This window comes from Trichechus manatus, unplaced genomic scaffold (assembly GCF_000243295.1).
Source record: "Trichechus manatus latirostris isolate Lorelei unplaced genomic scaffold, TriManLat1.0 scaffold00015, whole genome shotgun sequence".
NCBI classification, from domain to species: Eukaryota; Metazoa; Chordata; class Mammalia; order Sirenia; family Trichechidae; genus Trichechus; species Trichechus manatus.
The window spans coordinates 3,419,975-3,434,899 of NW_004443951.1; the positions used below are offsets into that span (position 1 = coordinate 3,419,975).

The following is a 14,925-nucleotide window of genomic DNA, read 5'->3' on the forward strand; positions in this document are numbered from 1 at the left end:
GACACGTTGTGGGGTTGTTAACCAATGTCATAAAACAATATGTGTACTACTGTTTCATGAGAAACTATTTGTTCTGTAAGCCTTCACCTGAAGTACAATTTAAAGAAAAATAGAAATCAAACAACAGGTTGGCATTGCGCAAATCATGCTGCAAAAGATCTCTTTAGAGTGTTAAAAAGCAAAGATGTCACTTTGAGGACTGAGGTGTGCCTGACCCAAGTCATGGTATTTTCAATTGCCTCATAAGCATGTGAAAGCTGTACAGTAAATAAGGAAGACTGAAGAAGAATTGAGACTTTTGAATTATGGTGCTGGCAAACAATATTGAATATACCATGGGCTGCCAGAAGAATGAACAAATCTGTCTTGGAAGAAGTACAACCAGAATGCCCCGTAGAAGCAAGGATGGTGAGTCTTTGCTCACCTACTTTGGACATGTTATCAGGAGGGACCAGCTCCTGGAGAAGGGCATCATGCTTGGTAAAGTAGAGGTTTAGTGAAAAAGAGGAGATCCTCAAGGAGATGGATTGGCACAGTGGCTGCAACAACGGGCTCAAACATAACAACTGTGATGACAGGTCAGGACCCAGCAGCGTTTCGTTCTGTTGTACAAAGGGTCATTATTTGTCAGAACTGACCAGACACTACTTAAGAACAACATAAAATAATGGAAATAAATTTAACTTAGAGGGCACCTTGTGGGGAAGGAGTTCTCTGTACTTCTATTCTGTAATTTATCATCCATCATACAGGAGAAGTCAGGATTATGGAGCAATTACCTAAATTAATATATAAAATCATAAAGTAAAACACTTTAGTCAAGCATTTCAGAGTGTGTAACATGCTTTTCTACTTAAGAGATATTTCTCTCCCTACTTAACAATGAAGGCAACAATTGAACCCATATGTCTTGATCCCCATTTTAGAAGTATAGCAATGAACTGCACTATTTTAACACTTTCATAATTCTAGTGTACTTAATTTGTATTCTACTTAAGTAAAATATTATACCAAGAATCTTACAATAATTACATCTTCTGCTTATCAACAGCATAACATAGGCCCTATATTGTGCTCAATAATTTCCCATGATTTTCTGTTAACTCCTATATTCAAATGTATTTTTATCTTGACCTATTGTGTACGATGAATTTACTTCCCTTTCCCTACTGCTAATTCTTCAGTTGTGCTCTAATAAAAATCCCATTCTCACCTACTCTAGAACTTAGTTCCAAAAATAATATCTACTTTTTTCTATCTCCCTCTCTAAGCAGTCACCTTTTGTGTCATTCTTTCCTGATTCCCTCTGCCATTTTTGGCAAAATTAACCTCCCATTCCTCAATGATCCCATAGTATTTTGTTCGTATGGCTAGTATGAATGAGGAGAGCTAGCTTTAAAGTCGGACATGGGTGTTAAACTCAGGTGCTGGCACTTACAAGTTGTGTGACCTTGGGTATATTCCTTGACTTCTCTCAGCTCAGATTCTTGTCAAACAGAAAAAAATCAACACCTACTCTACAAGAATGTGATGAAGATTAAATGAGAATAAACATAAAGCACACGTAACTGGGACGCTTAATACGCTGTATTTGGGGAGGTCTGTCTGTCTTCTCAGATCAGTGGTTCACATTTTTTTTCCTTCAGATTTTCAAAAACTCATCCAGGAAATCCAGATATTCCTCTCCTCAATCATTCCAATCAGTGTCCTTAATTATCAACTCCATGAAGTCATAAATCACAATTTACGTACCTCTGAATCTCCAATACCTAGCCCAGACTCTTTCAGATATTAGATGCTTAATATACACTTGTCAAAGTAAAGAGAATTTAGCTATAGGTACTAAGTAGAAGAATCAATGGATATGCTTAATTTCCACTAGAATGGAATTAACTAATTAATAGAATTTTTCAACATTCAAAATTTTACAAAATCATATTTCTTAGAGTATCTTTCTAGCTATATTTCCAGTACAAACTGATTAACATATTACCTAGAAAAAGCATGTGTTTATAAGCCCTTTTCTTCCGACAAGCTCAAAGATTTTTACATACATTATCTCATTAATCCTTATGATATCCCTGAGGTAAATGGAGAAATGGAAAATAAAGATAGAATTATAACCTGCCAATCCATAAATTCAGGTCACTTACACAGCAAAATTCTTTATTAAAAATATATTACCTATTCAGCAGAAATCCCACCTAATTTTTTTATTTATGTGCATTCTGCCACCATTTTCTTTCTAAATCCACATAAGGTACCTATTTACTCATTACAATATGGATATGCTGGTCTGGAGCAAAAGTATTTTTATTATTTCCTTAAACAAAAATTTCAGAAAATGCTAAACACAGTAAGCAAAATGTAGAGCAACATAAATATGATGAACCTAATCCACTAATAGAGAACTGACTGTTTAGGTTGCTGACCATAGGTCTCCTTTAACTAACAAAAACAAGATTGTAAAATATTTAGGAATGAGACACATTATTTTCTTTAAGCTTTAATAATCAGAGACCAACAGCCCAGTGTCAGCTTTAACTTCTTTCTGCTCCCCGTCATTTGGCTCCTTTGTGTTCACTAGACCTTGTAGTAAATATTGCGGATTGCCAACCAGAAACCATGCTCCATCTTCCCCTTGTTAACCGAATCCCACTTTTGTTCAGTCAACATTGTGCTTAGCCTCAGGGGATCTTGGCCAATCCCAGCAATTCTGTTTCCCTTTGCCAATAATTGGTCTAAGATTAGATTTATGGCCTAGAACTGGCCAATAAGTTGAAAGGAGTTTCTGCGGATACTTTTTTAGGCTCTTTTGCCCTCAACCAGGTTCTTCGTGCTTGGGAAGCTGTCAGGTTGGATTTGATGTTTAGAGCTGTGCCACTATCTTGAGACCATGAGGGGAAGACCTAGAGAACTTCAGTGATCTTTACTCTGCACCTAGACATAAATGAGTCTCCATCTTCAGGCTTCTTGCTAAGTAAAATAAATGTTATTTTTGTCTAAGTGGCTGAGGGTCAGATACTCTGTTCCTTGTAGCTAAAAGCATCCTAATTAACACAGAGACTGATAAATCAGACAAGAAGGGAGTAGAGAGTAATTATGAAGCACTTACTATTACATGTGCAAACTCATTTAATCCTCACAACAGCCCCATGAAAATTATTAACCTTCTGTTTTGTTTTCACAGATAAGAAAACCAAAGCTTAGAGAAATTACACAGTCAACAGTAACAAAGCTGAGACACAAATCCAGACCTGAAAGCAGGCCTCGCATTCTTTCTATAAAATGCAAAATCCTCTTTCCTTTTTGTTTATATCTCTCGTCAAAAAAATAAAATAAACTAGTAAACTGATATTAACTAACAGAATTTGGGGAGAGCTAAGGAACATCGATTATTCTTATAACCTTGTCACAAGGATCTGTAGCTTCCAACTCTATTTCTTATCAAAGTTACATGGGGGAAAAGACAAAAAAATATATTTGTGTGTGTACAGAAATTCCAAAATTTCTAGTACAATGGCAAAAGTTCTACAGAAAAAAAAAAAACCGGGGTAGATTCTAAGTGTAATATTCAATTTCTCAAGGATTAAAAAATACGAAGTCAATCCCAAATATTTCCCACACCAAAGGAAGTACAGCTTCCTTATTTCAAATGATTCCACTAACCAAGTATCTATCAATATAGAAACCACAAAGTTAGCACTTCCTCAATTCTCATCTTATCATGAAAACAGATTCAGCTTAAGTCTTGGTAACAACAAAAATTACATAAACTCTATCTAAGAATCCGCAAGTTCATTTTTTATTTGGAAATTTACAAAACCAAAAACCAGTTGCTGTGAAGTTGATTCCGACTTATGGCAAGCCCATGTGTGTTAGAATAGAACTGTGCTCCTTAAGGTTTTCAATCTGGACTTTCAAAAACTACTTATGATGCTATCTAAACCAGAAGTATGTTCACCTTCTACTGCCTTTATTAATTTCTAATTGAGCAGTAGAAGAAGGGCATGCCAGGCTTCTGAGCTGATGATACACACAACTTACCTTCCCACATGCTCTGCAATGATGCCTCCTTTTGGTGAATGTAAACCTGGCTTCACATTTCATGCAATTTGGAGCCTGAGAATCCGGTACCCATACTGGAGCCACCTCACCCAGAGTGGTAAATGGCTTTCTGGCAGAGATTCCAAACTGGCCAGCTCTGAGATCATTATCTGGGCTGTCTGGAGCTAATGCAAGGCACGGTCTACTGGAGATTCCAGCCTCATAACTTTCTAAATGTTCCCCATTTGTATCAGCAACCGAGACGTTTCCCAAAGAGGCATTGCATACATTGGTTGCTGAGTTTTCCCCTAATTTTGCTTTCCCAAGAATATCATTTTTGTTTTTAGTATTATTTCCACTGTTTGCAGGAACGTCATTTTGTAAATGGTCTGATAATGGCTTTGGAATTTGAAGTTTAAGATTAGAAGGTTGCTTGGGTCTTGCACCACCAAAAGGAACACTGATAGACTGCACGTTCCCTACTATCTTGGGGGAAGACTGCCCAAGCACTGATGGAACTTGACTACAGACATTGTGTAAATAATTTTTCTCCATTAGGTCACCAGTGCTGTTTAAAAGCAGTCCACTCCCTTCTGTGGCCTCATTTCCTCTCTGCTCATAAATATTTGAATAGCATTCCAACTTGCTCTCCTCTATTTCCTTTTCTTCTGTTACTGAATCTTCTTTGGAGGGTAAAGTCTTTGGAACAAAGGCAACAACTGGGCTCTGCATTCCACAGGAATCACAACCATGAGACAGAGAATTTGCTGCTGGTGTATCCATAACAGTGGAGAAATCACATCCTTCACTTTCATTCATGTAAGTTCGTTTTAAATCTAGACCTGCTTCTGCTATTCCATCACTTTCTTCTCCATTATCACAAGTGTCCTCAGGCTGACTCACGGGCAGACACTTCTCATCTTCTTCATTTACTTGGTTGTTACTCATCTCATTTAGTTTAGTCAATTTCCAATTAGTCATCTCCTCCTGAGTTTCAGAGAAATGCTCTGTCATATGAAGAAATTCTCTAGTGTCGAGAACTTCATGTCCATAGCCTTCATTTTCATCAACCCTAACGTTGCTGGGCACAAGGCAATCGGAAAACTGTTCACAACTGTCATCCCTTCCAGATCCATTAGGCATGTCTGGATTGAGAAGCAAAGGTAAACCAGACTGGAGGAATTCTTCCATTGTTCTCTCCTCTGTTGACTCTTTTTTCATCAAAATCCCCTCACTCGAGTGGGAAAAGGAGTTTGGAATACCTCGGTCTGTCCTAGAAGAGTTGGTTTTGCCAGTGAGATCCTCATCTGGTGTACAATTCTCCTGCTTTTTAACAGCAGGACTTTCGTCTATTCCTTGGGATAAGACCACTGAATCAATTGTTAAACTTGTAATCGTAGACATGGATGGGTCCCTTGCTATATTTTCATCATTCTTTAATTGTGAAGGGGAAAAGACGCTGGCTAGACTATCAGATGAAGTAGTACATAGACGGTGAACAGAAGTTCCCTCTTTATTTGGTCTAGTCAATGGATCCATTTGTTTCTCTGAGTTTGTATCTTTCTCAGTGGACCCATTTATACTAAAACTAAATTGATCAGTTTGTCTGCTTTCGTTTTCCAGTGAACAGCTAAAAGCATCCACGAGGGATTGATTATTATAATTGTTACAATCCTGCAAATCACTTTGTAATGTCCTTTTATCACAGTTATGCATGACGGCTACAACAAGAACGTTCTCATCTGGCAGACAAGCTAGGTTTCCACATTTCTTCTCTCCCCCTTCAACAGCACTGCATTGATCATCTCGATTACAGTTTTTTTTAATTAGTTTATCTTCTGCAACAGCATTTTCATCAATCCACATTGTGGCAATCTCTGCATTTAGACTATTGTCCTGTCCATTAGCACAACAGTCCTCTCCCTCTGTTGGCAGAGGAGCTGAATGAGCCAGGGAGAAGACTTTCAGTTGAGGCTGTGACTCATTAGAAACTGCAGGTTCATTCACACTGGCCAGTGCAGGGTTAAATGGCAGTAGGTGAGAAGGGGGATCTAGAATTTTATTCCACTTTGTATCCAATAAAGCAGGAGAAACTGTTTCATCTGAAAAAATAAATAATTACAGTAAGTTTGCTAGTAACACTAGAAGAGCTACCATATTAGGACTACATTAATAAACTATATTTCTAACTAAACTCTGAAAATAAAATATTCCCAGGATATGAAGGTTTCTAATTTTCAGCTAGAAAATGGTCTTGAACTTAGGCAGATATGACTAGAAGAAAATATTTCTAAGATTCTTCCCTGCAATTACATATTATAACTCTAAATTAAACAAGATCAAATGGTAATATCATAAAACATTCCAAACAATAGAATTCTACCTTAATCTAGTAACATAACTAAATTGGCCCCACAGACTGTACCGGGACCCAGTTATGGAGAAGCGACCCTCAGATTGTCCAATGCAAGACGGGGCAAGGACTAATCTAAGGTGGAAAAAAAAAAATCAGAACAGTGATGAGGAGGTAGTAATCAACTGGGAAGGAAAATGAAGCAATTTTGTGTGGAGACAAAATGCTCTATAATCAATATCATGATTGGGGTGTAGGTTACATGGATATAACGATTTGTCAAAACTACATGGTTAATATCTGTGCATTTTAATATATATAAATTTTACCTAAAAAACTGTAATAAATAAATAAATAACAGTGAATCAGAGAAAACCAAACCTGTTGCCGTTGAGTTAATTCTGACTCATAGTGACCCTATACTACAGAGTAGAACTACCCTATAGGGTTTCCGAAGGGCTGCTAGTGGATTTAAACTGTTGACCTTTTGGTTAGCAGCTGAGCTCTTAACCACTACACCATCAAGGTTCCATGAAGCAAGTAAGGAGCAAACAGAGGTACAAATGAAATAAAAATGGCAGAGTGTCAATCACTGTTGAAGCTGGGTGATGGGCACACTGGGGTTTATCATACTATTGTGTTTACTTTGTATATATTTGAAATTTGTCCATAACAAATAAAAAAAAAAAGTTTGCTACAATATATGAAATTCTGTTCATAATCTTGTCACAATGCATTATTAATTAGCCTCACATTTACAGTATTACCTGAGGACATCTGGAAAAAAAGTATTCCTCTACCTTATTAAATCAACCTACTTATATTTATCAATAAGCATAATTTCATATAAAATACTCATTTACTTTTTAACAGATCATAATTGTGCCAGCTAAGTTATTCTCCCAAGTTATAGTACTATTGTATATGCTCAAGTATATTAGAGAAATAAAATAATATACTTACTGCCTTTCTTCCTATAGTAACTCTGATAATCTTGGTCCTGAACTTATACAGGTATGTTTTGTCATCAGTAGTAAAATCAGTTTTCAATGCTACCACAGCAACTTGTTCATAACCCTATTAAAGCATTTACTACACTGTAACGCAATGGTTTGTTTACCTATCTCTTTCACACACTTAAACTGTAGGCAGAAACCATCTTCTTCCACAAATACAAGTGCTCACTTTGCACAGTGGCTGGCATGTAGTAGGTACATGATAAATATACAGTAATGTAGTGTCTACCACAGTAAAAACATTGGGCTTGAGCAATATGAAGATTAAATGATAGCTCTGGCCTCTAAGAAGTATATAACCTAGTTGGGAGAATAAGATACAGACAAAATATACACGATCTCTAATTAGCAGTATAGAATAGCATAAGTATTTGAAAACTATTATGGAGAAGTAGAAAATAAATTCAGGGACGAAATATTTTTCAGGCTGAGGCAGCAAGCTCAAATTCATGGAGGCAGAAGGACCTGAGCTAGGCTTCAGACAATTTTATGTAAGTTTGGAAAAAAGGGCATTCAAAAGTAGAAGCTACAAGGAAAAGCACCACCCCAAACAGCAATTTAAAAGAGCAATAAGTAAATCAGTTTGAGTTGAGAAAAGAATTAGTGTAAGAAAGTAGTGAAAAGAAGCTAGAAAGGTTAGATAGTAAACGCCCTAAAAACATCAGATTTTGTGGAGAACAGGCTTAGTATCCTCTGAGTGTTAAATCCCGAGTTTACCAAATTTGGGCTAGTGAAGATTTGAGTTTAGTAATATGTGCTTCCATTAAGAAAAGAAACATGTTTCCAAGCTGGCGCCTGGCAATATAAAAAGAGGTACTGCTTCTTACAAGAATAATATTCAATTCAATTTAATAATAGTCAAACAGGAATGGTTATTAAAATTTTTTGTTCAATCATCCACTACTTAGGCATAATATTAATTACCTAGTGTCATCACAGTCTGTGGTATATTTTAATTTAAAGAAGGAAACAAAGTAACACAAAATGAGAAAATACTTTATTTAAAGTATACTTGCAAAAGTACCATGCCAGATCTTGTAGTTTTAATCCAACTTTACTGAGATTCAAAAAAATAGTTCAAATGACCCATGTAGTTACTACCAAGAAGCTGGTTTCTAAGATCTTTCTCTTCCTAAAGGATTTATCTTTTTTAAGCAAATACATCTTCTGTAAGCATTTTAAACTAAAATGACAATTTTTACCGATTCAACAAAAATGTATTGAAAATCAACTATATATACAAAGTATCCTACTAGAATCTATAGAAGTCACGAAGAGACTAATGTAGTGAACTAATAGTTTTATTACAGTCAATGATATTCTAGAAGTTTAGTATTCACGTGATTAGGTTTAGTACCTGTCTAGACATCTGCTGATTTAAATAACTGTGACACATACACGGCCAAACCAAAGAAACTGTGAAGAAAATACTGTATAAATGGTTGAAATTCAGAGGATAATACATCTTCCAGCTTGGTATGAACAAAGCCCATCGAGAGCCAATAACATCCCGAATGATTAGATTTCACTATCAGTAATAATCCTGAGGGTTAGTACAGCAGGACATTCCAGGGACCCTTCCTCTTTCCTTACCCCCATGACCCCACATTCTGTTTAAAGCGTACTCTATCATTGACCCAAAGTGACAAAATCAAAACTTATCTCTCTTCCTAACTGCTATTAAAGAACAACCAGAATTACTGGATATAGTGGAGGTTTGGAGACCATCACTGAATTACAGACTTTAGACAGAAACATATCACTTTGTAAACATGTTTTATGCAATTCACTGCTAAAAATAAAGAACACAGGGAAAATGGAGTGAGATAAACAACAGAGATTTAAATATAGCTGATCCATTCAAATCAAATTGAGAAGGGCATTTTAGGAAAAAAGCTTCCTTAAATCAAAGTGATCTTAAGCATTTTTAGATGGACCCTTGAGGATATGTAACTATTCTGGCAGTTACTTAAAAATATAAATCTTTAAAAATTACGTTAAAAATGTATCTTTATTTTATCGGGTAATCAACATGAAACAAGTCATTTTTCTTAGGAAATGAAAACACACATTCTAAACCTTTTTCTTGATCATAAGGTGGGGATATTAAAAAAATAAAATCAAGTTCAGTGACTTAATTATACACAGAGGAAGAAATAACTTTTTTAGCACTATTTGCCAGATACTATGCTAAACCATTCACAAGGATTATATAATTTAATCTTTAAAATAATCCCATGAAGGTAGATCTTATTATCTCCACTTTACAGATGAGAGTAGAGGCACAGAGAAGTTAAACAACTTTCCCAAAGCTACCTTGCTAATAAGTGGCAGGATTAGAATCCAGGCAGTGCAATACTAAAGACTGAGCTCCTAATACCTACCTATATAACTATAATACATGCAAACAGATTGACCAATGTAAATTCTCACCTTCGTTTTGTTCAAATTCATCTAACACCTTGTCCAGGTTGTAAGCTTCTGCTTGGAAGTAATTCTCCATCGGTGAGGAAACACCACTCAAGAGACTTGTTTAAACCTAAGTGGATAAATTTGTATTAGACTTTCAATTATTAAAATATAATTTGTAAATCTTAACTATACAAGGATAAAATCTCTCATAAATCTATCCATAACATGGTATGCAAAAAAACCTGTAATCCCACTAGATGTATTTTAAGATCTTTAAACTGATAAAGTCTAGAAACCTGTAAAGTGACAATCATCAAAATTCAGCTAAACTTAGAAGGCAGACTTGGTGATCTTTCAATAAGACATGCTGCAAAAGACAAATTCCAGATGTTGGGAGGGGAATCATTTTGTTTGGAATAAAGTTACATTTATATCAGAAAAGAAAACATACTGATTTTTTTTTTTTTTTCAAATGGGAAATGACAGGAAAATTCAAACATGGGGGTGATGTATAGTCTTTACATGTTAGTTTCAAAACGTTAATGATGACCCTAAGCCCTTACTCTTTTTAAATCTCTTCTCAAGTACCATTTCTAAGCCTTCCTTAGTGTTAATCAACCTGAAAGCATTCTCTTGGCATATATACTAGGTGTGTCAACTGCTTAACAGAAATGCCAAGAGCATATAACCAAAATCCAAACCCGATGCCATCAAGCTGATTCAGATTCACAGTGGCCCTATAGGACAGAGTAGAACTGCCCCATAGGGTTTAACTGTCAACCTTTGGTTAGCAGCCAAGGTCTTAACTGCTGTGCCATCAGGGCATATAACCTGTTGCCGCTGAGTCGATTCCGACTCATAGTGACCCTATAGGTGTTAAATATATGGTATCTATTATCCCATTTTCTTCTCCATTATGAGCCCTATGTGCATCTATTTGCTCCTTAATTTCTCAAAATTTTCTTTTTAAACTGAAAATTGTGCTTGATTTCTTATTGGTATGTCTGGACGCAGATGGGAGGGGAGGTCCAATCACAATTCCTCAAAAAGTCTGAGTAAAGAAAACAAATGAAGACAAGGAAAGTAAAAATGTAATATCCTGCCATTATAAACTTTTAAGTCAAACATAGAAAATGGTGAATCTTCTTTGACTTATAAAGATAGTGTTCCTTCTTCTCTGAGGCACAAAGAAGTGTTTATATAATTTCTCTCATTTTACAAGTAAGAAAAGAAAGTTCAGAAACTTTAATTGATTTATTCAAGTATTCTACCCCAAGATTATTAATTTAATCAACTTTTATTTATTGTTTGGCTTCTCTTAATTAAAGTTAGGTAGACAAATAGCCTACATTATCTATGAACAGTTTTTTAAAAATGTATCCATTTTGTCTAATGATTTATAGTTCAAAATATATATACACATTTCATATATATAGTTTATTTTGATGAAGAATACACATTTAAACCATCTAATGTTAAAATCAAATGACATTTTTCACAACAAACAATCAGGCATATTTAATACACACCTACAATATTTAATAGCATTTTAGGGTCATTATACATAAAATATTAGTAAACAATCAAGTCAACGTATTTATTGTACATCTACGGCACACAGGGTACTGTGATAATCAAGTCTCTGACATCATCACTAACATCAAGAAGCTTATAATTAAGTTAAAAATAATGCTAAATATGAAAGGTTAAGTAGTAATAAATAACTTAAATAATGCAACAGAAGAGATATATTATAAAGTACTACATGACTAATTTGTTAAATAAAATTAAAGTGTTACAGAAGTTTAAGAAATGGTCTGGAGGGCAGAGCCAAGATGTAGTAAGATGCTTCCTATATCCCTCTTACAACAAAGACCTGGAAAAACAAGTGATTTGATTATATATGAATATCTAGGAGCCCTGAACAAGGCAAAGTTGAGGAATCGGATTGAGTGGCCGGGGGAGAGGGAGACGATTCAGACGAAGCCAGCAGCACCAGAGCAGCAGTGGCAGGATGGCAACTCTTCAGCCGCACCGGCAACTCGTCGGCCACACCGGCAACTCCTTGGCCACGCCGGCAACTCCTCGGCCACGCAGGCAACTCCTCGGCCCCACCGGCAACTCCTCAGGCACACTGGATCCACACTGAAGCAAGCAAACAGCCGTGCGCACACTTGGAAGGCAGTTTCCACATTGAGAGAGATCCGGCAGCAGAGATTCTGCTTGCACACTCCAAACCAGTGAAAAGCAGCTCCCAAGTGGCTAAAGATAAGTACATGCGAGGGGCCTTTCACAGGGATTTAAAAAAAAAAAAAAGCAAGCCCATTTGGGAAAAACCTCTCTCCCTTTTACATCCTCCCTCCACGCTCTGCACTGGGAGTCCACTGGGCTAGAAGTAGATCCCAAAAGGCTCCCTGACCCATTCTCCTGGCCTTGAAGAGGGAACAAATAAGCTACTGGCTCCCCTAAGCCAGGAACACAGGGTCAGCACAGCTCCTTTACTATGCACAGGCATAAGGGGTCCACAGACTCTGAATGCCTTACACCCCTGTAAAGACTTGTGGGGACCCATTTCAACAGTGTTACGCCTCACTACCACTGTACAACAGGGCAAACATCTGGACTTTCACTTCAACTGTTTCAGCTGTGAAGTGGCAGATTTGTGACCCTTGAAACAGCCCTGCCCCTTCAGTAGGCACTGTTATCGATCTGCAGCAGGGGCTTCAGGACTGGTGGCGTCACCTAAACCCCCTGGTCACCTGCTACAGGAGTCCAAGAAAAAGGGTGCCCTCGAGTCCTTACAGCAACAGAGTTAGGTGCTCACACTCCAGCTGCAAAACTCACCTACCTACTCACCCTAGAGAATAGGGACACGCTTTCCTTTCAGACTCTCAGGGGCAGCTGTCAGCTCCCTGCCTGGCTGAGCGCGTGATCCCCTACCACAGCCAGAGTCCAGTGCCTGCACAATCACCCATGCCTCTCTAGGACTGTAGTTGAGAGGCTGCACCACACACTTGGTGACTGACTGTCTCGTCACCTGAGCTGAACCCACATAGGAAAATCAACGGGCTCCTGTGGGCACATACTTAGTTACAGAACTAACTACCTGGTGACAGGACGTTAGAGCTTCAAAGGTGTCGATAATCAAACTAGCACACATAAGCTGCCTATTGGGGCATATCAAAACAAAACACAACAAGAAGCTAGGACTCACTAAACAAATATGAAATAAAATTATAATAAATTATTGATGGCTCGGAGACAACAGTCAATATCAAATCACATAAAGAGGCAGTCCGTGATGGCTTCAGCAATCTCCCAAAATAAAGAATCAATAAATTCTCTGCAGGAAGAGAATTTCTTGGAATTACCAGAGGCAGAATACAAAACATTAATATACAGAACTCTCCTAGAAATTAGAAAGGAAATTCTATATAATGCAGAAACAGCCAGGGAACACACAGACAACATAGCAGCAGAACTTTAAAAAGTTATTCAAGAACATAATGACAAATTTAATAGGCTGCAAGAATCCACAGAGAAACAGCAATCAGAAATCCAGAAGATTAACAATAAAGTTTCAGAATTAGACAAATCAATAGAAAGTCATAGGAGCAGAATTGAGGCAGTAGAAGTTAGAATTAATGACACTGAAGATAAAGCTCTTGACGCCAACTTATTTGAGGAAAAATCAGATAAAAGAATTTAAAAGAATGAAGAAACTCTAAGAGTCATGTGGGACTCTACCAAGAGAAATAACCTACGAGTGACTGGAGTACCAGAATAGGGGGGATAACAGAGAATAGAGAGAAAATCATTGAAGATTTGTTGACAGAAAACTTCCCTGATATCATGAAAAATGAGAAGATATCTATCCAAGATGCTCATCGAAACCCACATAAGGTAGATCCCAACAGAAAGTCACCAAGACATATTATAATCAAACTTAACCAAAACCAAAGATAAAGAGAGAATTTTAAGAGCAGCTAGGGATAAAAGAAAAGTCATCTACAAAGGACAGTCAATTAGAATAAGCTCAGACTACTCCGCAGAAACCATGAAGGCTAGAAGGCAATGGGATGACATATATAAAGCCTTGAAGGAAAATAACTGCCAGCCAAGAATTATATATCCAGCAAAACTGTCTCTCAAATATGATGGAGAAATTACGGCATTTCCAGATAAACAGAAGTTCAGCGAATTTGCAAAAACCAAACCAAAATTGCAAGAAATATTAAAGGGAGTCCTATGGTTAGATAATCAGTAACACCAGATAACAACTCAAGACTAGAACACAGGACAGAGCAACCAGATATTGACTCAGATAGGAAAGCTAAAAAATTGAAAATAGGGCAACAGATATCAATATGTAAAAAAGGACAATATTAAAACAAAAAAGAGAGACTTAAAAAATGGAGACATTGATTTTTCATACAGCGGGGAATTTAAGGTGATATAAAGTAATAAAAGACTGGTGTAAACTTAGAAAAATAGGGGTAAATATTAAGGTAACCACAAAGAAATCTAACAATCTTACAAATCAAAATAAAAAAGTAGAAAAACATAAAAACTCAGCCAACACAAAATCTACAACAATGAAAAAGATGAAAAAAAAATACATAAAGAAAAACAACTCAGCACAGAAAATTAAGGGGAACAAAGACACTGCCAACAACACACAAAAAGAGATATCAGGATGACAGCACTAAACTCATACCTATCAATAATTAGGCTGAATATAAACGGACTTAATGCACCAATAAAGAGACGGAGAGTGGCAGATTGCATAAAAAAGCATGATCCATCTACATGCTGCCTACAAGAGACACACCTTAGACTTAAAGACACGAACAGGCTAAAACTCAAAGGATGGAAAAAAATATATCAAGCAAACGACACTCAAAAAAGAGCAGGAGCGGCAATATTAATCTCTGACAAGATAAACTTTAAAGTAAAATCCACCATAAAGGATAAGGAAGGACATAACTATGATAAATATTTACACACCCAACGACAGGGCTCCAAAATATATAAAACAAACTCTAACAGCACTGAAAAGAGAGACAGCTCCACAACAGTAGTAGGAGACTTCAACAC

General features: G+C 36.7%; 1 protein-coding gene across 2 annotated transcripts in view; it reads right to left on the minus strand.

Annotated features, from left to right (window-relative positions):
* The window catches only part of ZFYVE9 (zinc finger FYVE-type containing 9), a 266,966-nt gene that overhangs the window by 128,553 nt on the left and 123,488 nt on the right, over window positions 1-14,925 (minus strand). For both annotated transcript variants that reach the window (XM_004371733.1, XM_004371732.1), the window contains exons 3-4: window positions 9,850-9,955; window positions 4,048-6,149 (exon numbers count right to left, since the gene is read on the minus strand). In XM_004371733.1, coding sequence (XP_004371790.1) covers window positions 4,048-6,149; window positions 9,850-9,919 — 2,172 coding nt within the window. In that variant the 5' untranslated portion in view covers window positions 9,920-9,955. The remainder of the gene's footprint in view (window positions 1-4,047; window positions 6,150-9,849; window positions 9,956-14,925) is intronic.